This window comes from Drosophila mauritiana, chromosome 2L (assembly GCF_004382145.1).
Source record: "Drosophila mauritiana strain mau12 chromosome 2L, ASM438214v1, whole genome shotgun sequence".
NCBI lineage: Eukaryota > Metazoa > Arthropoda > Insecta > Diptera > Drosophilidae > Drosophila > Drosophila mauritiana.
In genome coordinates, this window is record NC_046667.1 from 16,173,933 (window position 1) to 16,198,485 (window position 24,553).

The window sequence follows — 24,553 nt, forward strand, 5'->3', positions numbered from 1 at the left end:
TTGAAGAAATTCCTGATATGATATGAAATAATATGAGAACTGAAAGTTCAGGTAAAACATATATATTTTAGAATTTATATATAATATATTAAAAAGGTTATATATAATACAATTTAATTTTGATTATTTTTAGACTTCAGATATAAGTAATAAATTGAAGGGTATTTACAAAAAGTTTACAATTTGAGTTCAATATCCGCAATCATTGCGAATTAAGCCAGTAGAGGAGGACTTACGCTGGTCAAAAGGGGAAAGATGATGCTGTGGCCGCAAGAGAAGTAGCCAAAGGAGGTGGAGGAACACGTTTAAATGAGGTAAAATCCGCCTCGGGATTGTAAAAAAAGAGAGTGGAGATGGCGAGGCTAAAAATATCCAAGATGCATCTGGCTGATACAAAACGAGTACGCCTAACCGAATCAAAGGCTGGAATTCCGCGTATTCGACCAATTGGAGTGACACTGACGATGCAGTTCATCGACCGGCAATGCCAACTAATAACCAGATACTCGTACAGCAGATGCAAATGCCATCTCTCAGATACATCATATTATGAGTGATAACCAATTGACACTGTTGCAGGAATCCTTCTCGAGAGGAGTCCAGCCCCAGCTCAAACTTAATTAAAACAAGTCGGTCTGTGGCATATAAAGCGAATAAAAGAGATGAAGACGGATATGTAACCGATATCCCAGGGCTGTGGAAAAAACCCGATCTTCGGCTCATGGTGCTTTCTGCAACGTTTTAATTGTCCCACTTTTTACTGGCTTGTCCCTGACTGAAGCTCGGACCTTGAAAAGTGTTCATGCCCTTCCATCGCTTGATATAGCCAACAAATATACTGGTACTAGATATGAAAACGAGTTCAGAAGCGGAGGGAGGATCTGTAACCAAGAAGTGACACTGATTCGAATTCTTCAGGTTGTCTAGGGGAATACATTTTGATGTGGCAGCAGGACAACTTTTAATTTAAGAACCATAGATTAAAAAATAGTTACAATTAAATACAAATTTAATATGTCCAGTTCAAACTTTTATTTAAATATTAGATTTGCATTAAAATTATAAATACCTGTTTCATATTTCAAAAATCAATATTTAGCAAATACCAAATATCAAAGCAAAGCAAATAAATAAAATACAAGTATCTGAGCCTCAACTGTGAGGAAAACCATATAATATCCAACCGACAAGTTCTAACCCCTTATATATGACTTCTCGAAATAAAACCATTTCCTGACCAACAAACCCGCAATAAAATCCCCCCAAAAACACTCTACGGCTTAGTTGGATGAGAGACGACAAGTCGAAGAACTGGAGTAACAACAAGAACGTTCAATTTGAGCTAAAACTTTAAAACTTCGAAATGTTGAGTGGCGATGGGGAGGGAAAAGACCACCAACATTCCATCAAAATATGTGGCACAAACCGATTCAACCAAGCATCTTAAACTCAACTCAAGTCAAGGCGATAGAAGCTGCAGTTCTTGTTCGGTTTGGTTTAGTATTGGCCAAATGCGGAGCTTCCACTGGAGTTTAATGAGGAAAATAAATAGAATTGGAAAATAAATAGAGTCCCAAATACTTTAGGGACTTGCATACATTTATATGATAACATAACATTAAAAATTAAACTACCATTTTTAAATACCCATTTAAATTTATAAATATCCTTGATATCAGCTTACGCATTTGCACTGTGCATGTGTGAGTTGGTGGATATATGTGAGCAGTTTCATCGCAATATTTCAAACACAGCGAACGAGGGCAGGCGAGCATTTGCTGTGGATTTTCTCCAACTAGAACTAGTCAGAGGGGGTGGGAAGCTCCATCCACCCACTGTTTGAAATCCAACTAAGCAGCAAGCATCAAATGCAATTCAAATTGAAATCTTTACAATGCATACAGCATTTTCGGGCGTTTTTTTTCCAGCGCTATTTCTGCCTTTTCTTATGCATGCAAAAATCTGCAGAGGATACCAAAAGCTGTGGCAGTTAAAACAGGGAACCAACTAGAGCCGCTTAAGTTGGGGTACTTTGACTAAGGGAAAAAGCTAAATATTGAATAAATCAATCATTTTAATGGGAAATATATAGGACACTCTGATTAAATTTATATTTATTAATATGAATTTACAAATCGAACAATCTTATATTGTTTAAAACTAGAGAATTTCCCAGTTGCAGGGTATTTAAGACAAGACAAACACAATTCAAAAACAACTAGAAAAGACTATGGGATTTGATCTCGCCACAAACGGCAAAAGCAGTCGTCACAAAAGAATCTTGAACTCAAAATGGGTCCAGCACAGATACAAATGCAGTGCCACCCGCTTGGCCACACAGATACTTTAATACCTAGCCCGACTAGTTGTCTTTTTTTCTCTACGAGAGTCTGCATTGCTTTTCCAAAGATTCTAACTCCTCATCCTACAGTTTTACTTAGATTTTTTTTTGCACTCAAAACATTTATGGCCTGATAAGAGCCACAGGACAGCAACATCAACGGCCACAACGTTGACATAGATACGTTCATTGAATTGGGTTAGCTTTCTTCCCCTCGTTCTCATCGCCGATTGTTTTTATACCCTTGCAGAGGGTATATTGATCTCTGTTAGAAGTTTGCAAAGATTGAAGAAGCTTGCGGCTAAACAAATTATATATTTGCTTGATCTGTATAAAAATCCGACTGGATATGTTTGTCCGTTCGTCCGTTTTTTGGTTAAAAATCTATCTGCACAATTAAAATCTCCAAAATTTTTCTTCCTGAACGGTTTGGATCGGTCTACTATAGGTATATGTACCAATTGGAAAAGATTCGGTATGCATTATTTTTTTAAATCTTTGTTACTGGAAGGGCATAAAAGCTTCACCATGCCGAAACTGGCTTACTTTTTGGTTGTATTTATTTTCGGTTTTCTGCCTTCGGGGCAAACATTTTTCTCTGCTGTCGAGAAAGACTATGAGAGATTGGCGAGGAAAAGGATGCGATTACTTTGATTTCCGTTCGAGGGTATCGGATTTGTATTGACCTTGATCTTTGTGGAATTTATTCATTTATACTAATGCTTTTCACTTTGCATATCATTTCAGGTGAGTGCACATGGTTCTGTATCTCCATTCAATACATTATAGATGATGATGTAACGGTTCTATGGCCTTTGACAAATTCATAGGATAATGCCATATGCGATTTAAATTGAATGAATGTCATTTAATTTATGGGTAAGATCTTATTTGTTTATCATGTGCTTAAACTAAAGAGGGTCATTATAAATGCATCCTTCTTACAATTTTACCTTGAATATTACATTCAAGTTAAATATTTTAGATTAACTTGTTTTAGTTAGTAAATTATTAATTATATTACCTATGCCTCTACTTAAAACAAACTAAAAACTGGCATTAAACTTTTAATATATGCCTACTTTACTCGTTGCTGATCCCTGTAAATCGTAACACCACGCAATCCTTTTGATAAGCTCTACATTTACAGAAATTAGCTCAAATAGTTTCAAATGCCACACAGCAAAAAAATAAAAATAAGATCAACAACTGGAAAATCCCACACACACACAGATGCTGTGCCTCAAATTGCAATTCCCATTGCAATTTCTTCTTTTTCTCTGGTTACATGCAGCTACTCTCTTCCTCTTTTTCCTCCTCCGTCTCTTTCTCTTTCTAAAGTGGCCAGTTTCGGATTTATTCCACCGATACACAGATACACAGAGAATCTTTTTCATAATTTAATGTTATCGATGAAATTGTTATTTAAATGATAGGTTTTAGATAGATTTTAAGATTTATATATTTTTGACAATTCATATTTTAAAATCTTAATCTTCTGGTTCAACACACTTGTTTCGGTTTTATTGAGCACCATCAATAAAATAATTTTTTTCTGTGTACACCTTTACCATCCCCTCCTTAAATCACCACCTCCTTGCCCTGGAATTCAGAACGAGTTGCAAGTCGCCGCTGCATCGCTAACAAAGCCACTCGACAACTGAAAAAATGTGGCCAGGCGAAGTGTTGATGATGGAGGGGGGTATTCTTTTTAACCGAAAGGGGTTTGCTGCGTTTATTGGGGGGGAGGTGCTGATGCTGCTGCAGAAGAGAGAGCGGCAGATTGGCTAACTGGCAATTTGAAGACTCGGGCAAGGCGACCAGTTGCAGAACTGCTTCTGATGCTGGATGCCGAATGTCGAATGCTGCCTTCTCTCGCATGACAAGTGGCCCGCAACTAAATCGTTGCAGCAGCAACAAGTGCAGTTGAAAAAATTAAGCTACACTTATTTTCTTTACTGTTTTCAGAACAGTTTTAGTAGATTGTCTTGAACACAATAATCTCTGAGTTCAAGTACTTTAAATCGTTTTCTACGTTTACAATTAAGTTTCTACATTTAGTTTATCTTATCCACGATCACCCTTAGTATTTGATTTTTTTTACAGTGTAGACCAGCAGCAGCAGCTGTAAAACGAGCTTTGGTCGAAAGACCGAGGCCAAGACCCGGCTTTGCTCGGTTTTCCTTCACGGGTTTTTCTTTATTTTTCACAAGCTCTTTTGTGCATTTCAATTTATTGCCCCAGAACAACAATTCAAGAGTTTTGTACTAACTGCACCCACACACCCAAAAAAATTTGCACACCCCCTCCCCCAACTAAAAACAAACTTGCCTTCTATCCTGAAGCGAAATTGCTTTGGTTAAAAATAACATTTGATGCTAGCACTTGAAATTATGCGTATGCCTGCTGCAAAAATATTTCGCTTGCAGCGCCATCTGTTGTCTGAGTGACCTGATTTTTGAAGTGCTGATGTTCTATGGGTTAGCTGGCTTTATAAAATATTTTTATGGAGTGTTCTCCTTAGCATTCAGATGTGCATGTAAATAAAGGAATTGGCCCATGTTTGCCAGGTACAAAATTTGTCTGAAATAACACACGGAGATATTGTTCAGAAAGTAGTTCTAATTTCTAAATTTTTAATAATTTATGTTTGCAAGAACTTCTATTCAGCCAATGTGAATATCAAAAAGTTGCATTGCAGTACTGTGTTCACTTTACCAATCCAAATTAATGATCTACGGAATACACCCTATTCAAAAGACGTAAACAATGGAGTCGAGCCACAAGAACAACTCCTCCAATTTCCGACTATTAGTTGGCAGGGAACAGGTTGCTTGGCTCCGGACCAGAAATGCCCAAATTTCGATGGTGATTCAATCAATAAAGGCGAAACACGTGAACTTTGAACTGACCTAGCCCACAAAGAGACCAAAAGAAGTGGAAGTGCGGAGAGAAATCGAGAAAAGGGAAACGAATCGAATCGAATTGAAAACGGTGCACAAAAGTGCAACAAGGGGCATGCAACAAGGGAAAGGTAAACAAATGGATGAAAAGATTCAAATTACGGATGGAGGCAATGTATGGTATAGTATAATTATTTAAAATAGTCTCTTGAAAATAGAGTGTGATATTATATTATATTAATGCCATCGATGCTATTACTTTGAACTTAACTATACTACTCATATATATTTGGGCCACTTTTGGTGTGGCACCCGAAGGCAATTGAAAGCGGTCGGAGTTATCGAAAAAGCGGCAATACTATATGACTATATATATTGCTTTACGCAACGATATACGCCGCTTTTTGTGTGAAAGATACAATGCTGCTGAAATATTGAAATCAATTGCAGGTCTTTTTTTTGGGGTTTTTTAAGCGCTTTTCTGCTGTTTTTTTCTCGTTTTTTGATTAATTGGCAATGGCCAATGCAAATGCTGTTGGCCTTTTGGCTGGGGCACAGATACAGATACACAGAGCCAAAGATACAGATACAGTTGCATTGTCAACGTTCCAAAACAGCCCCAGCAGCGTATGGCATACAATTTAAAAATGTATCCAAGAGATACATTACACATTACGGCCATGGCTTGCCAAGTCTTGACTTGGAAATTCCCTTCACTGCATTCTTTCCCACACCAAAAGCCAGACAAAAGAGCAGAGATACGTTTGTACGTATGTATATATGGATGTATGTCTGTATGTACGATATATATATGGAGAGGTGGCTTTTCGGGGGCTATATACATATATACAGATACTTTTCGGGCCTTTGGTCTTTGCTAGTTTTGGTTAGTTGACTGCAGGGCTTACAAGATACCCAGTTTCCTCCAACCTCCGTATTCTCTGGCTGAGACTGAGTCGTCGCCGTAGTCATTCGCATTGTCGTAAATTTTATTAGAGTGTAGTGTAGCATCGTCATTATCATCATCGCGTTCATCATCATGCGACCTAACACAATTCTTACTTAGTTTGCATTTTAGCTTATGGCTTTTGTGTTTTACTCGCTCTTAAAATACAAAAACCAAAAAAAAAGAGCCAATGCCTACAACCATAAAACGTTTCGCATTTCAAAGGCCACACATTATTATTATTTTCAGCTATTACTTTGGGGTATTTCTCAAAAGTTTTCAATTTATTTTTGTGTGGAAAACTGATACTACACCGACTTGCCGTTCTGAGTTATTGCCTTAACATAAATGCTTGTGCTCAAAGTCTCCAATTACTTTTCATTTTTGGCATTCGCTTTGTCAAAGTTCAAATTGTTATCACTCGGGGAACGAAAATCTCGTTTTTGGGCTTTCGTCTTGGGTCTCTTGGGGGGTTATCAATAAGCAATTATGCTGCGTCTCGTTTTTCGAAATGGGCACTCAGATTTAAGTTATGAATTTCTAGCCCATCCAAAGGTTGAATTAAATGTATTTTTATATTTACCTCATTTACTTTTGAAATAATTTAGTTTCTTTTAGAGTAAAATGAGTGCCATCACTAACGATATTTTTTTAATATTTATTAATTTTTTAATAACGTCTTCATACTTTTTAAACATAATACTAAAAATAGTACTATAAGAATCTAAAATAAATTTGCTCTTCAGAAGGTTTCTAGTTCAAGATCCCGATTTCATTAGTAATTCACTAGAAATGCAAATTTCGCAGTCAAATTTTGTGAATCGAGATTTGTCGACAAAAAAGGCAAATAAAAACAAAAACTGTTAAAAACTTTTCAAATTTTGAGGAACATAATGCAATTAAAAATAATTGCACAGCGAAAACTAGTTCACGAAATCAATTTCAAAATTGCTGAAACTCAGAAAAATAAACCGGGAAATCACACAAATTTGGCAACTCAAATAGTTGTCAAGATATTGTTTAAGAGCGTGCCTCTTGAACTCTTACCTCTTTTGTAAATTCTCTTTAAATTCAATAAGTGCACTGAGAGGAATGCCGGTTTTTTGTTGAGCATGTGTGCGTGGCCGAGTCGTATCTGTGTACTTACTACGTTGCGGTGACGGTCGTTCGTTCGCATTTGTATCTCTCAGATAAATCGCTCTTACCCGCCAGTGTGAGTAGTAAATATATTCCGCTCAGCTGTGCTGCGGGTCTACGTGTTTTTTGTTTTATTATTTTTTTTTCTTTACTCGCCCAACAACAAATGACATATGCGGGGCCCCTGAGCGAAAAAGTATCTTCCAGTACCGCCTTCCAGTTTTGAGATACTTTTCGGGTTCCAATGAGAACGGACTTCGGGCTTCGAATCACGAGTCGGTTGCCGACTCGTATCGGCGGCTGCTGGCAGTCCGATATAAACTCTCAAACTGTACGGTTTGGTTTGGCAGCGCAGCTGAAAAGCGGAAAACTGAAGAGGAAAAGCGGTGTAGAGGGGATCGAGGAAGGGCAGCGCGTCGTGTGTTTTCATCCTCTTTCTGCAATAAACAATTGTTGTTCTACAAGTTTAAACAATTAAAAGTGAGTGTGGAAAAAGTGATTCAAAAAAATCGTCGAAAGCGGTTTCAAAACATATTCAATACCTAATTTATATAATGAAACTTGCAATTCAAAAAAATAAATTTAATTATATTGAATTATAAAAACTAAGCAGAAAATACCCAGCCGTATACTAGAACCAAGTCAAAACAATTAAATATAAAAACGTTCAAAATAATGTACAAAAATTCGCTTTTAAAAAACACAACTTCATTGTTATTTCGTTCTACATCCTGTTTTATTATAACCAAAAAGCCATAATCGCTATAATCATAAATAATAATAACAATTTCGTGTGACGTTTTAGTTAATTCTAAAAAAAAATACGAATGAAAAGAAAACAGACAAGCAACAAAACCCATCCACTTTTTTCAATTGTAATTTCCGGTGTAGCGGAATTTCACTGTGCATTGTGTGGGATTCTAAGTGTGGGTGAACGAGTGTGCAAGAGAGAATGAAGAAGGAAAAAAGAAAATCAGAAAAAAACATAAACAGCCCAGAACAACGTGCTCGTCTGTGTGTGTGAATAAGAAAACTGAGCAATATAAAAAACATTTCTAAGAAAAGTGAAAAATTGGACATTGGTTTATTGAATTTATAGCCAACTTTTGTGTCCTTTTGGCCCACGTTGAGGTTACATAAAACTCAGCTAAAACTAAACATATTTGTATTCTGTCCCTTGTTGTGGAGTCATCGTAAAAATGTTTCAAATATAATTACACAAACAACATTGTCTATCAATGTTTATTTTCAGTAAATTGTTTTCACTTGTCAACTTAAATAATTTAACCTTTTTTATAGCCCATTTAAAAATACTTAATAGCTTAGTAAGTTAAATGATACCTTGTTACAGATACATACATATGAACATTTATTGAGGTATTTAGTTACTGCTGTACGAACAATTCCATGGAATTTTAACTTAGCTAACAGTTCTGAGAAAAATCTAAATTGCTCAATAATTTTCATTTGCACTTGTGTTTTCTTTCTGCAGTATCATATTTGCATTTCTATCAAGAATTGCTTGTATATTTTTTCTAATCCCCAACGTAAGGAAAACTGCTAAGCTACTCAGTAACAGCCAAATGTCGATAAAGTCTAGCCAATACTCTCAAAGAAACTTCAACTTTAATTGACTTATCAAAGTTTGAGTACAAGAAATGTGAACCAGAACTGACCTCACCTAATCTCAGTTGACTGCAGTCAAATATTTATCTAAGGTAATTTAACTAAGCTGCCCATCAATTTGGCAGCAAAACTTTCCAACATCCAGAAGCTCCAAGGTCGCAAAACTTTGATTAAACCTAAACCAATCCCAAGTAAAATAGAGTGCAAAAAAGGTCAAAAGCCCAGGGCTCAGAGTTTTCCACTCCTCGAATGCCAGCTAATTAACATGGAAAATTTATCCAGAATCTGAATATACATATCGTTTACTCATGGCAAACTTTGGCATGGATTCGGGGGCGGCACCATAAGTTTCTAGAATTTATAGAGTCGAAAGCTTTCTATCGATAGATAAATATGGCGAGCGAGAAACAGATTTAGGTACTTGTAGATACAAAGAAGCAGTCGCAAACAAACAGCACTCACCCGAAGGGGTATAATAAACAATAAATAATTACTTACTTGCCGCTATCGAATGCTAAACAATCGAATAGACTGTAACCTCAATTTGGGTCTGAAGAAGCAAATCACATTCATACATATGTATCTAATGCATCATTCTACTTTTCAGTCTGTGGGCTAAAGTGCAATACAAAAATCGAACATTGAAGCATTCCAATTAAACTAACAATCCAAGTGCAATACAAATAATTCAGCTAAAAATCGACGAGAATATTTACAGAAGCTGTGTTCATAAATAGATTTGCCCAAACAACGCAAAACAAACCAATAAAAGCAAATCGAATTAACTGTATAATCAGCAAAACAATTCAATACACATAACAGCATAACAAATAAGAATAAACTTAATAAGCATTTAAAATAACAATACCAATTTTGTGCAATTTCAAGAATAATAATAAACATATACAACAACTAAAAGCCTTAAAAAGGTTAACCGATTTTTGCTAACTACTTTTGCGCTAAATCAAAAATAAAAACCTAACACTTTATAAACTTCAATTAGCTAATTGTTATGATAAATAAAATTTATAGAATTACCAGTAAATAAATAAAATACAATTTCAAAAGATACAAGGTTTTTAACAAAATATTAAATTGCTAAACAAATATTAAATCAGCTTTAAGTGAATTTTGCTGAGCCGGATTACGTTTGAAATACATGCAGCAGAATTTTCACATTTGTAAGTATGACAACGGAATGGAAATCCTTTTAAGAGTCTGCAAATACTTTGCGAATCCAAAAACGTTAAATCTTTGCTGTTCTACGGAGTTTTAAAATCTGTCGCCTGACTTGTCTTAGTATACAATTTTTAAAATTTAATTTTAATGATGTTTTATTGTTCATAGTGAGTGATGATGATGACTTACATTTATATGGGTCAACGAATTTTCACTTGTTTGTCAGGGAGACTTTTTTTATTGGCAACAAAAAAGATATGGACATTTTTATAGTGAACCCCCGGTATCTGAGTGCTTTTCACATAAGAGGCTTACTAGACAAACAAAATCCCCATCAAATAAATTTAACTCAATTGCCCAAACATTCCCCAATGGCCGAGCGTTGATTGTAGATTGTTGATGATGTTGTTATTATTGTTGTGTTGAGGCTTACGTGTAAACTTTTATCTGCACTTAGATTTTTGACATACAAATTTATTGTTTATGCCCATGATAATATCAGAAAAGAACATGCAATTTTATAATTATACATTTTACGGTCTGTTTGAGTCTAGCCATAATACGAGTACGTGTGAATTTCAAGAATTTGCTTGGCAAAAATGTTGCAAAGATTTTTCACTGCACAAGTGCAGTTCGCGACTATTGATCATTTCCGCCCAGTTTTGGCCAAAAAAACTGTCCAACTGTGTCGGAGGTCGGTGAACTTTTTTACGCGGCCAAAGTTGCGTGTTTGTTTAGGCCCAAAAATCTCACCGTCGCTTTATTGCGGTTATTGACTTTAAACTCATTTCGCTTCCACGTCTTCATCTCTTTTATCTGTTTGGCCCACACACACACACACTTGTCCATCGGCATTCTGGGCCTAATTTCCTTTTCGGTTTTGGGTGTGTTCGCCACATCAAAAAAAAGTCTTACCAAAAATACATGTACATATATATGGGAAAAGAAGGAACAGAAATTAACATAATCAAATTTACTTTTGTACGCTGCGAACACGTTTCGTGGCCGAAAGAAAAAAAAAAAGTGAAGACCATTATTTAATTTTCGTGTCAGTCGGCGCAATGCCCCAACCAACGGCATTGAAGTATCGACAAACTGAGGGTTATTTACACCTGCCAGTTGGTTTGACAAGGTGAGCTTTACCATGGTCTATAAACAGATTTTGGCATGAGTGTCGATTTGAACTGATTTGTTCTAGGTTTAGAATGACTAGGGTTCACTTAATATTCAAAAACTTGGGATAGGTTTCGACCTTAAAATCACTTCCAATTTACACATAACGCTACAGGAACATTATTACACCGCAGGGTTATTATTTATTCACTATACTTAAAAATATGCACACTTTTGTATTTAACGGATATTTATTTTTCGGCTGGCTTTCATTTAATTGCCAGTATTTCCTTCGATCAACATAAATTTACTGAACCACAAAGCCCCTGTGGTCTGGGCTTTTGATTACAAGTTTGGATCCTCTGGAGAAACAAAATTCTATTCAAAATTTAAAGTATCTGCCACAGGATGAGCGTGCGGAAAATATGTTGCAGCCTTACAGCAAATTTTCCTCGGACATCCAAGATAGTTTCGTTTGGCCAAAAACAACCGTCTAGATCCACATGTCTATCCCAGGAGCATTGTCTTTGGCGTCAGAGAAACAAAGTGGAAATCGAACAGTTGGCAAAGCTGGTGGGATTTCAGCCCAATGAAATCGATAGCTTTCTGTTTAATCTTAGCCTACGGCACTATAGTGATCTATTGAAACCCAAGGACTGTGGATGGAATTACTGCAATGTGCCCCTTTGTTATCCGTATGTCTGTGATCGGTACATGGCCATATTCGATCATCGTGGCAACTTACGAAGTCCCATCCATGAAAGGAGTCTAAAAAGCTTACTTCCTTTACTGCTGGATTACTTGAACGGTGATTCGCCTAATGATCGGAAGGACTCGCCCATCTACGAGGCGTATCCTGACGAGCACCGGGGGAAATGTCGTTCAAATATCGAGCAGAGTGATATGGAAAGTATGGGATCTTTAGATTGGATCTCTCAGATCTTTGGCAGTCCAAGTGAATCAAAAAGCGAAAAAACGGGGGAAAAGACTAAAAAACCTCAACCAGTAATGAGATCGGAATTAGGAACTGAACTAGAATCGGAATCTCAACCGGACAAAAAGAAGGGGAAAAATAAGACCTTTGGTCGGCAGTCTGTGTTTCTCAATGATGAACTTGCCCTAGCTTATGCCAAGTCCTATGATTATGCGGAATATCTGATGAAAACCTTGGGTCGACATCGTTTTAGGGACAGCTATATAGGTCCTGTGGGAGATTTAAGAACAACACGTACTCGCATTCTAATAAGGGACTTGATCGCCAGGAAAGGAATGAATATAAATGAAAAAAATTTTAGGAAAGCCTTAAAAAAGGTGGATCTCGAGGGGAAAGGAACGACTCGAGCAGATTATAAACGTGAAATGAAAACCGCCCAGGAGATTTCCCGGCTTTACAATGCCATTGTTCAGACGCCGTCAGAGGAACCAATTCCTTGGAAAATTATTGGTAAGGTCAGGGAGAACTATCCCAAGGTTCCAAAAGCCTCCAAGTCGCCCAAAAAATACTTTTCCGACCAATACTCAATGGTTTTCCACGAACCTTTTGATCGTAAAAAGAACTGGACCTGGCAACGGCGACAATCAAGACGTACTCGCCGAAATTCCAATTACAAATTATCAACTACAAGGATCAAGCCTTATATAAACAAGCAACAAATGGAGCCGGCCGAGGATCAGTCTTCAATTCATTCGACATGGAGTGATAGGGGAAGATTGCAGAAACGAGAGTCTTAAGAACACTTGTTAGGTGGTTCCAAAATGTATTTCAAATTATATTAAACTAAATGGGCTTATTGTAAAACGGTTTTTTTTTGTTTCCACCACTAATCTTTCGTAGTATCCCAGCATGCTTTGAAAATTACAGCACAGAAATCATTCAAAATTTTAGCCTGGAACTGGCAGCCACAAAATTTTTACTTTCGGAACGCCAAGACGGTCAGGCCAAAATGAATTCCTGCTGCTGTAGATCGCATAGCGATCGCACGAACCCCATGGCCTGTCTTCCTCAGTTTCCACGTCTGCAGCGGGTCCAAAGTTGTCGGCCATTTTTGGAGGGACGAAAGGCAGCCAGCTGTTGTGTTTCGGGCGAGAGGCGATGGGGTCAGAGAAACGGATGTATGATCCAAGTGCTGGCGAAGATGGTCAATAAGTCGTCCAGTACGGTCTGCCAATTTCTCCACCAATTGACACTGCAGGTCTTTGCGAGAATTCTATATCCTTTGATGTTGGGCTGGAATACGCTGAAGGTACCGTTTGTTATACCCGACATCTGTGAGCTCTACTACGGGATATTCGACGAATGCGGTAACTTGAGGGGTTCCATACCCACGAGGACGTTGCTCATTCTGATATCCATGATCCAGTACTTTCTCAATCTACCGAAGAGATGTGGACAAAGTAACACGTGTCAGGGTTGCAGAAGTCAGGCAGATGACTTGAGGAACAATCACAGTCCCGGTTATTGTGGCAAAAATGCCATGACGCCATTCTCGGGACGGGAGATTACGGAAAAAGGACCATCGAAGGGAAGTGATGTGTGGGCGGGACTTAAGCGATTGGGATACGAAAGACGTGGCGGTCTAGATAGTTATCCCTCGGATGAGTCTATACCATATGGCTATGCACCCCATCGATGTCCTTGCCAGGGCGGGAATCCCAGAACTCAGAGATCCGGAATTATGAACCCGTATGCAAAGAGAACTGGGGCCATGAGATCGTTGGTCTGCGCGGAGGAACTGGAAAGTCCCTTGTTAGCTTCCGACTATAATCAGCAAATTCCAATGGCACCCATTTCACCAAAAGCAGCTCAAATTATTCACATTAATCACATCTCGAATCTATATGCTGCAGTCGTACAAAACCAACATACAAGAAAATTATTTGCTGATGGAAGGCCACCAAGACCGCGGGTAAGACCCTGCACTGAGAACCAAAACCGATTCTCCGGAGGTTTCATGATGCCCGAACCCTATTTCAATGGCATGCCATGGAGTTGGCTGCACAGAGATCCTCAGAGAACGATACGCCTACCAAGTGGCGGTCTTCCTTTGGAAATCCCACGATACAGACGACAACCCTTGGACGAAGAGTACCACAGTTTCAAAAGTAAATATGAACACTTGAGCAGACAGGATAATCCCTTCAGAGAAAACAGTCTACTGCCTTACCCATCTGAAAATAGATTCAACCCGGAAAATAGGTTGCAATCTTTAAGTTGGGACAAACAAATACTGAATTTTCAAAATCATCCTACAAAAAATATTTCCAATAATCTAATAATCCCAATTAAACAACAAAGAAAAATTGAGTGGGAGCAGCTCCTTATAAAAAGAATTGATTATGCAAAGAGAACTAAGGGAACTTTTGATTTCTGGAATGAGATGATGGAGAGAAATAAGTTCAGAACATTTCAGCAAGCAATACAGGACATACCAAAATTCCCTTCAAAAGAGATTGGGTATTCTCAATCAAGAAAAGACAGTGCCCACGTTATAACGAATAGAAGCAATAACTCCCTGAGATCGGCGAGGCAAACCCCAAAGAAATTAGAATTCGAAAAACCTTTGATTTCAAAAAGGGCAAATAATAATCGAACTCATGTTTCACCACAACATCGAGTAAAACCACTTTCCAGTAGCCAGGAAAAACAGATTTTAAAAAATCACATTGAACAACACACCTATAAAAGTAAGTCTGTAAATAACACTCCGCATCTGGCAAAGAATGAAATAAGTCGTGAACCAAAATATCCTGATCCCGAGGATTATAGAAAAGAACGGGCTAGAAATCAAAAATTTATTAGAAAAACTGCGGGAGAATCTGTCATGCTAATAAAGCCTGCAAAAAGTATCATAAAGAAACCTAAAGAGACTCAGTTAAAGGGCGTAAGCCAGGGTGAGTTAGAAAGCTTAAAGAAACAATTAGAGATGAATACAATTGATAAAAGAGTTCGATTTAGTGTACCCACACCTTACAGCAATGAAAGAGTGATGTCAGCAGAAAGGTGTGTTCTTCTTGAAGGTGGAGATCAGATACCCAAGCAGTTAAGTAAGCTCCATAGTCAAGATAAAAGTGCTACGAAAAGTGTATTTTGCCGAAAATCGGGAAAATCACCGGAACGAGGTCTTAGAAAAAAGCGATTGCATTCAGAAGACGGTACAGAACTGCCCACACATAGTAAGCGAGCTGCGATGGGTTCTCAAAATAAATGTTATGGAAATACCAAAGCAAAACCTAACAAACCACTCGGTCGAAGTTGTAAAATTATGCCAAAAGTATTGTATTCCAGAGAGGAAACACTGAAGCTAGGAAAGTAATTGAGTTATTTGTTATTTAATATATATATCGGATTGACGTTATATCCAATATTTACCTGAATAATCTATTTGTTACTATGATTAATCAACTATTGTATAGAGATACCACGCCTGACCGTCTATTAAATTTTCGTTTGAAAAGTGTACTTGTTTAACTGAAACTATCCAAACTCACCTAGTTTGTGAGCAAAAAGGTAAATATTCACTAGCATTGATTGAAAGCCGCAACACTGCAGCACAGTTGCGGTGAAGTTGGTTGCGCTTTTCCGCATTTCATTTGGGCCTACAACACCGATAACGATAACGATGATGATGCGACCAATGCATGGCCGCTGAAAAGGATTTCCTTTAAAGCATGCTACTAATCGAAGCTTACCTTATTCCTCTAGAGTTGAGTTAGCTGAAAATCTCGAGTGTTCTTGTGTTTGAGGCATTCAGCTTTCAGCTCGTTTTGGTTGCTTTTACTGTACTTTGGGGGCCATAACGTGTCCCTCCCCCTCAAACTGTGTTATATATGTATGTGTGCTGAGGAGCTGAAGGCCTTGAGCCAAAACGCAAATGTTTTTTGTGGGAAGAGCGCAATTTTCCGCTAAAGCCGAGAATCGTATTGGTAACAAGTGCCTCTCACTTTATTGGCCCCTGGGTGGGCCTATCAAATTTGGCTGGTTGAGTAGCCGGGTTTCAGAAAGAAACCGATTAGATATTCATGCGAGATTTTAGTAACAGGGCAGCCCTACTGCTCTGCATAAATTTTAAATAAATTGTACGAAATTAGCAGCTGGAATATGGCTTACAGAGTGAGTAACTCAGCTCTATTGGAAAATTGGTGTACATAATTTGTGGGTTCACTTTAATAACTATATAGTAAGACGAAAGTTGTGGGCTTTAATAAATAAGAAATACTTTAAATTTAATTTATGCTAAAGAGCCAGTATAAACCAGCTCCAGTACAAAATTTCATCATCATAGCTCCGCCTGGGACCAAGTTCCTTGAGGTTGCCCAACCACCCACAAATGTTTCACCCAGAAATTCCCTTCTACCATGTCCACTTTTCACGCACTCTCTCTCTCACATCCAAAGTCTTTCCCTCTTGCTCACACTGTCGCCATGGTGCTTATCAGTCTGATGTGACTGTGATGATAATAATTCAGAGTCAAATATCTCGCGACGTCTAGTGGCCAAGTCATGATTTATGGTATTCCATTCGAGACTTAAACAATACGATAATTATTTATTAGAATGGAGACCCTTCTGCAATCCCATCAGTACTTTGCGAGCGCAGCGGCAAGCACACAAATATGTGTATATAAATAATAAGTTTTTGTTTGGCTGCAATGACTTTGCCCAGTTACTGAATCCCGGGGCCCCTCATGCGGCAATTTATAATGTTGAGTGCCAAGCAGTTAGGAGGGATCCTCTGTATCTGTATGTATGTATATATATTTCTCTATAAACGATAGAATTCATACATACATATGTATATAGGGAGTACCGAGAGTAGACAGACAAGAGTCGCCCTGACAAAACCAGTTGGAAATGGCCTGGCAAACGGAATTTATTGCAATGGAGTGCTGAAAACTAAATCATCATCTTCCAACCAGATCCAGTCGCAGGGTTATCCAGATCCAGATGGGGGGGCCAGAACAATTGATACACTCTCCCCCAGCTCATTTAATATTTATGCGCATTTAGCCGGGCACTTTTTCCAGTGGCGAAAACGCCATTTTTGTTGGGCAATAGTTTGCAGTTGGCCCATGCGTAAGTATGCGCAAAATAAATACATTTTTTATCTTCATTTTATTATTTTTGGCTCTGCTGGTAGGCATAAATTATGCGCAATATTTAACGCCTTTCAAACGCAAAAAAAAAAAAATAAATAAATGAAGAAAAAAAAAACGAGATTCAGAGAAAAACTCTGCAGAAACCTTAAGCAGGCGTCTATAAAATAAAAGTAAATTGGTTGTCCGGCTTTGGTTTCCCCAACATCCGTATCCGGGGCATTTTGTTTTCCCATTTTTTTTTCTCTCATTTTCCTTTTTTCTCCTCTATGTATGTATATTTTCTGTTCGTTTTTCCTTTGCTCGTGTCGAGTCGTTCAAGCTGTGGCATAATTTTTACGCATTTGCTCGGACCCCCAGGCAAAAGTGTTGATAAAAAAAAAAGAAGAAAAAATGTATAATACGAACAGGGGCGCTAGAGCAGGGTGGGCGTGGCGGCACACGCATAGACTTCCTGCTTGAACTACTACAAAAAATAAATAATAAAGAAAAATGCTGGAGCCGGGCAAAAAGTTAAACAATTCATGGTCGAAGCTTTATGCTTTATACGCAAAACTTTGCTCTTTGATTTCGGATGTCAAAGCATCGCCACTCTTCTCGCTCGACTTTTGTGTTTGCGGAAGAACGCTTATCTATGCCGGCAGCCAAGTCGCACATCAGCGAGCTAGGATTTTTTTTGAACATGCCCTTATGATTCCAAGACGCTCTGCTGATCAATTTGGTTAGCTAAACTTCAAAAATGGAGTTAGTACAATGGGAAGTGCTGAAATTGATAAACTACTTTGAAATGTCATACATAAATCTCATATAAATCAGTCTTATCTTTTAATATATAGTTAATTGTGCACTTCAAACTTTTGCTTAACATAACTTTGCATTTTCATTTTATATAAAAGTGAGGGTAACACCCAATTCGTCTTAGCCACTTTGATAGATCGCACAATTTTGCTTGTTTCATGTTTATTTGTTTGGGGCCGCGTCGTTTGCCAAAAACCAAGGCTGTCTGTCTATATAGCTGCGATGTCCCTGCCGCTTCTATTCGCCCCTTTCTGCGGGTCTCCACTTTCTTGCCGTCCCTCTCTGCCCGGCAGAAGCTATCTCTTTCGCCTTAGTGCAAGCTCGTTTTGTGTGAGGCCAAAATCCACTTAAATCGATAAAAACTATCAAATCTGTGCGGGGCGTGTGCCTTAGTTGTCGGTTTTTATTTTTTTTTTCGTCCAATTTTTTTTTTTGCTTCTTCCTTCTCCGGCGGAGTCTGAAGCCGGAGCTTCGTCACTCATACGCCATGTGCGCCGTCTCCAGCGTCGTCGCCACTCATTTTTCGCCCATGTTGCGTATGTTGTCAAGTCCCTTCCGTTTGGTGCCGCTCACTGAAACAGTGTTTGTTTTTCTCTGTGTATGTGTGTTAGCCTTTTTTCTTGGCATCGGCCATCGAAATTGTGCTCAGCATTATTGTTGTTGCCGCTGGCATGTCCGTTTTGGCATGGTCTTGGCCCAAACTCATTGTTTGGGGGAAGCCCATACCCATTCCCCGTTTAGTTTGATTCTGCTCTTCTTTTATTTTTCTTTTTTCGGGGTGGTTCGGTTAGGCAGCAGCAGCATTTCCGCTCTTTTCCGCTGTTGTCAAGCAGCTAACACACACCAGCGCGCACATGTGTGTGAGTTTATAGGCGCCGGCATTTGAGCAAATTTACCCCCCAAAACGAACCCCACCCAAGAATCCAAATGAGATATGTGTGTCCGCCTCAAAACTATAATGCTAAATGACAAAATATGACAAATTATAATAAAAAAAGGAGGAAAGAATTTTTTATATGTATATTCGTTCTACGAATTTTTTGACATTTGTCATGGAAATCTTTCCATTCCGCTGATTCGTCTTTTGTCTGGCCAATTTTGCGGCCACCTCACATGACAGCCAGTTGGGCCTCCACTTGTGGAGGCATGCTTCCCGAAAAGCCTGCATTAATACAAATATCACGCACTCGTAAGTGCTCCTTTTATAGGCATTGCGTGCCGAGATTTTACAATGGCTGTGAAAATAAAGAAACACTCGAATAAAGATCAACAATAATCGGAGCTAATCATAGTGCAATTATGTGCCACTCGAAGTGGTCTACTTGTTTTCGGTGGTCAGATTAAAAAAGACACTAAATACTATTACAATTTTTGTAGAAATATATTTTATGTTATAAACAATTTCAGAATGCTTACCACGCTTAGCTACACCTTAATACCTTTCACTTTAAAGTAGCGTGTTTTTATATCATTTTCAAATTTTGCAACCCAAAAAGGTGAAAAAAAAAAAACATCTAGATTTTATTTGTTTGACACACATTTCCAATTATTTTCTGTATACAAAGTTTCCATCAACTTTTTAGTATGTCAACTGCAGTCAAATTTAACTCAATTTTCATGACTTTACAAAAAGCAATTAAAGGTCCCAGTAGTTTTCAATTTGCCACAATGAAAAAACGTAACAAATTCAATCCAATATTTAAAGCTATATTAAAAGAAGCACAAAAACTTGATATTATTATCCAAAATGATTAACTTTCAGCACTAAAAAAAAAGGAAAATCTATTACCAAAGTTTGCTGTGGAAAATAGGTAAAGCGATGGTGGCGGTGAAGGGTTGGTGGGGTAAACCCTCTTTTGACAAAAAGTAGATCTGGTTATAATTGGGGGAAAAACCTCACGCCAAGCAAAGTTTCCAATTAGAGAGCGAGTGGATGAACAATTTTTGTTTTTATTTCGTTGTCGCTTGTCGGAAAAAGCCAAGCTTGAAGTTTTCCCAGTTTCGGTTTTAGTTATTTCATATATGTATGTATATTTCCCAGTGTTTATGGGTCTGTTTTTTAATATACGTGTGTTTGGCCAAAGCAATTTGCTCACATGCTGCAAACTGGTGCGCACAAACAAAAACCGAACTTTATAAACTAATAAACTCAACCGTCGAATACAAGTGTGCCGCCCCTTTTTAGCCCGCCTTTCACTCCCTGAGTTTCGATTAAATTTTTGTTTAGGTATTTTTGCCGCACTTATTTTATTTATTTTGTTTTTTTTTTTTTTTTGTGCGGCACAGTGCTCTTTCCTCGTCGGAGCTCAACAATCGGAAAATTGCTGCAGCAATTTTTGTGTGCTCCATAAATATTTCTCGAACATTTTTTGGGGTCTCCTCTGCTGGGGTTCTTTTTTTTGTGTCCCCCCCATTGCAGCGATTGTCGTTCGCCATATGCAACTAGCAATTTCGGATATTTCCCACAATCTCCTAAAATCACACAGAGCCAGACATGGATGCACCTCAAGGCTTTTGTTGTCGTTGGAGATTTGCAAACAGATTGAAAATTGATTAAGTTGCTGATGAAATAGAACCGAGACCGGTTATTCGACTAAGGGGATTATTATTTAGCAAAGTGCAGGGAAAATTGGTTGCGAATATTATCAATAAATACGCAAATAAATTGAACAATTTGATAGTTAATAGAGCTGTGTGGATAACATCAGCGATGATTTGGTACCAATCGTTTCGTGTATCTTTTATAGCAAACCAAGTCCATTTCCAGCTTCCTTATTAACTATTAAGTGTATCTTTCAGTTCTTTTTATTTTTGGGCAGCTCTAAAAAATGTTTAAATTTTAAACTCCCTTTTCGCATCGCATTTTGCCCATGCTCCTAATTACATGCTCCACAGCTTGCCCACAATTAATTTGGACTTTTTGTTTGCAGTTTTAATTTTTCACTCCAACAAACTACAATTGCAAAATTACAAAATTTTATATATACTATAACGAAGGCGGAATGGAAATTTCAACCAATTAGTGAGAGGAGAAGGGAAAAAGGAAAAACAGTTGCAGTTAAGGAATGCAATTATCAAAAAAGGCCAAAACCGGCAGGGCCATATCAGAAAGCGAGCATAGTCCTCCGTCCGCACAGAACTATGAAAATGCAAATGTGCGCCTCGTGCCGTCTCCTTCTGCCGCTGTGGCCCCTCTCTTTCGCACAGTGTGCGGCACAATGATTGCTGCATTTATGAGATAAGTTTTTACTGTCGACAACAATTAAATTACATTTTAGAGTTTATGGCCTTCGTCGCCGAGTCGCTTCTGTCGCCAAACTTCAATAAATTCTAATAATTTATTTCATTACCAAAGTGTGTGCGCATGTGTGTGTGTGTGTGTGCTGCAACTACTGTAAGTGTAATTTCTGCTGCATTTAAATTGTATGGAATGCCAAAAAATGCCACATACAGACAATAGGGCCATAAAAATGCGACTTTTTTATGATTGTTAGCAAAAAAATATATATTTATTTATTCACGGAAATACAGCTATTTAATATGTAATATGACTTAATCAATGCTAAGAAATAAAACAAATATACTATATATTTTAAAAATTTTGTTAAAATAGCAAGCTTATTTTAAGAACTCGGCATTTTTAGGTATCTAAACTGCCTGATTCTACTTTATATACAGAACAGCATTTAGTTTACAAATGCGTATCTTTTCTGCATTATTTTCGGAATTTTGTTTAGTTTTGTATTTTCCCCCGTTAGTTTTCATAACAAATTGATTATCATTACGGTCGAAAAGTATTTATCCGGCCCGCATGTGGCGGTTGAAATATTTGCATTTCGAGCATTGTCATAATGCGATGCATGCACCCGCATCAAAATCGAGTGGTGAATCCAAGGGCGTTCATTTAGTCATTTGTGTGGCTTAACATGCCCCTTCGACACCGAGCGGGCCACGCCCACCGAACAACGCCCCGCGTGCTAGTTAGTTATCGGGAAATTGAAAAACCGCATTGCATGTGTGTCTGTCTATCTCCTTTCCTTTGGCTGGGGGATTTCCCCGCCAATTGCACTCAGTTTTCGGATTATTTTGGCATGCCACTGGGCGTGTTAAACATGCATTTTCTGATATACCATTGTAGATGCAAACAGATATCCTTGGCACTCGGCGAACATTTTAATTAGTGGGGTCCTTCAACCCTGACTAATGGACATGAGGCGTATGTACGAGCATGTGGACGGGCAAATAGCCATGCAATCGGTTAGTTAAAATGTTGCTGTGGCTTTAAAGTTTCTGCGGTTTAAGAAGATATTTAAGAAAAGTGCTTTGACTAACGATACAATTTTTTTTTATTTTTAACTATAGTCTCAGCGATTTTTCTCGATAAGTCTGTGAGTCATCAACCTGCTCACATGCCACACAACGCCTCAGCTAAAATAAAAAAAAAGAAGTTTTTCTTATGCAATAGCAGTAATTAGCCGCCAACGCTGCCACAAATTGTAGTTGCATTGTTTTTATTACGCCGCCTTATGCAACTGCAGATACTTGTTCAGCAAAAAAGTACAGCAGTGAAAAATGCAAACAATAACCAGAAATGCCAAAAAACCAAAATCATTAACATAGTGTGTTGTGTGTGTGTGTGTCTGTAATTAAACGAAGAAGCTGGCCAATACAACAGGTTGTTAGGCCAATTTGTTGCATATAGTAAAATCTTGTCTTGTGCTTTTTTTTCGGCTTTTATTTTTGTGTAAGCTAGTCGGAAAATTTTTGAAGTATTTGGTGGGAGACTTATGCAATTAAGTGGTGCTGCAGCATGTGAGACATGTTGCATGTTGCAGGTGGCATTTTGCCGGTTGTTGGCTGGCCTGAATTGAGGTTTTTTGAACCAGAAACCATTCTAAACGGAACCGATAACCAGTCGTTGAGCTTGGCCAGGGGAAAATGTGCCACGACATAAAACGCACCAAAGCATTTTCCACATTTCGCCTCCCATTTTGCCCCTTGGAGAATTTTCCAGACACGACGCACTCGAGCGCAGAAAAGAAAGAAAGCTGTGAAATGGACGCCATTGACTGCAGTTTTCCCCACACCCCCGTCTGCACCTACGTTCGCTGTTGCCCCCCTCTCTAGACATTTTTCCATGTCTTGGCTCTCGCCAACTTGGCCAACTTGTCTATTAACGGTAACTAGGTAAATGTTAGAAATTACCGTTAGAAAAATTGCCTCTGCTCCATTACTATTTGCACACAAAGTAAGCCATTTGTTAAGCGGCTAGAGCTACCACCGCCAGCTAGAGAAAAGCCAAGAAGAATCGGAGTTGGGGGAAGAATTGCTTTGTCTTTTGGCTTCCGCGAGTGGGAAAGTGTTGAGTTGGCCCAAAGGAGAAGCCCTGAAATATTTAGCACTTCCACTAACTCAATCCACAATCTGTCGAGCACGAAAAATGCTAATTTCGTTTACTTTTTAAGCCAATACCGAACTTGGCAAAGACTCATTAAAGGAAATTGTTATTCGTTGCAGTCGGAAGAAAGTTAGACCGATGGTTCTTTCAATATGGTCACTTTTTGCAATTAGGCCTAATAGTCGTTGATTAAAGAACGGATTTTTTCATGGCACATACATGCAAAATGTTCTTAGTTCAAGATACCAAGGATTTCTAATAGTTTCCGCCTGTATGTAATTAAATTTTGCCTAAAATTACCAATTTTCAAGCTGCCTCAAGCATTCGGACATCCTCTTGAGTGACCACATCACGACATTCCGCTGCTCAATAATTCATTAGACATTTGGCACCTTCCGCAGCGGCGGAACTGACGACACGTTCAGGATTCCGTTGACACCTCGGATTGGGAAGTGGGCGGAATGGGAGCTGGTGCTGGCGGTGGGGATGGCTTGCTGGGGGGACAGGTGCTCCTCCGATACTCCAACAAATGGCCTCATCAAGACGCTCAACGTGTCGCAAATGCGTTGCCGTTGAGTGGCCTCGACGCGCCCACCCACAGCTCCACCACCCACTATCCGGGTGCCACCTACTGACAAAATAAAAACCCGGGGGCAAGTTTTCACTCAGTAACCACCTGAAGCCGGTCTAGACACTTTTGACACAAATGCGGCGGGTGTTAAGAAAAAAAGTCTACGAATGTCTCCTCTTCATCTGTCTGCCATTAAATATAGCGGAAAAAAAACCAAAGGAAAACAAACACAAAAAACCAGAAAGAAGCACATTGCTAAGCTGCGTAGATTTCCGCGTGGTGTCCTCCGTCTCGGTTCACTCTGTCCCGCCCTCTCACCTGAGCTCACCTGGCTGTCTGCCGGCGACGTCAACGGCAGCGCTGGAGGTGCGTGTCTCATTGTCTGGCACACTACGAAAAATGCTGGAAATTCCAAGTATTTTAAAGTATTACTTAAATCTAAAATCTGG

At 38.6% G+C, this 24,553-nt stretch overlaps 3 protein-coding genes across 4 annotated transcripts in view; all 3 read left to right on the forward strand.

Moving 5' to 3' along the window:
* The window catches only part of LOC117139585 (fibronectin type-III domain-containing protein 3A), a 105,866-nt gene that overhangs the window by 38,125 nt on the left and 43,188 nt on the right, over window positions 1–24,553 (forward strand). The window contains exon 1 of one of the 2 annotated variants that reach the window (XM_033302010.1): window positions 10,008–10,134. The exons of the other annotated variant lie outside the window; for it this stretch is intronic. The gene's annotated coding sequence lies outside the window, so the exon portion shown is untranslated. Of the gene's footprint in view, window positions 1–10,007; window positions 10,135–24,553 lie in introns of those variants that run through there. 2 annotated transcript variants of the gene reach the window in all.
* Window positions 11,426–13,043, forward strand: LOC117139606. Its single transcript, XM_033302047.1, has one exon. It carries the CDS (start codon window positions 11,654–11,656, stop codon window positions 12,974–12,976), a length of 1,323 nt encoding a protein of 440 aa, XP_033157938.1. The 5' UTR covers window positions 11,426–11,653; the 3' UTR covers window positions 12,977–13,043.
* LOC117139599 lies at window positions 13,098–15,318 on the forward strand. The gene is made up of 2 exons (XM_033302034.1): window positions 13,098–15,136; window positions 15,201–15,318. Exons 1-2 carry the CDS (start codon window positions 13,189–13,191, stop codon window positions 15,230–15,232), a joined length of 1,980 nt encoding a protein of 659 aa, XP_033157925.1. The 5' UTR covers window positions 13,098–13,188; the 3' UTR covers window positions 15,233–15,318.

Coding starts and splice junctions, on each gene's coding strand:
- LOC117139606 (XM_033302047.1), top strand. CDS start 11,654: ATGAGCGTGCGGAAAATATGTTGCAGCCTTACAGCAAATTTTCCTCGG.
- LOC117139599 (XM_033302034.1), top strand. CDS start 13,189: ATGAATTCCTGCTGCTGTAGATCGCATAGCGATCGCACGAACCCCATG. Junction 15,137..15,200: donor GTTAAAGGGCGTAAGCCAGG/GTGAGTTAGAAA, acceptor AGTTCGATTTAG/TGTACCCACACCTTACAGCA.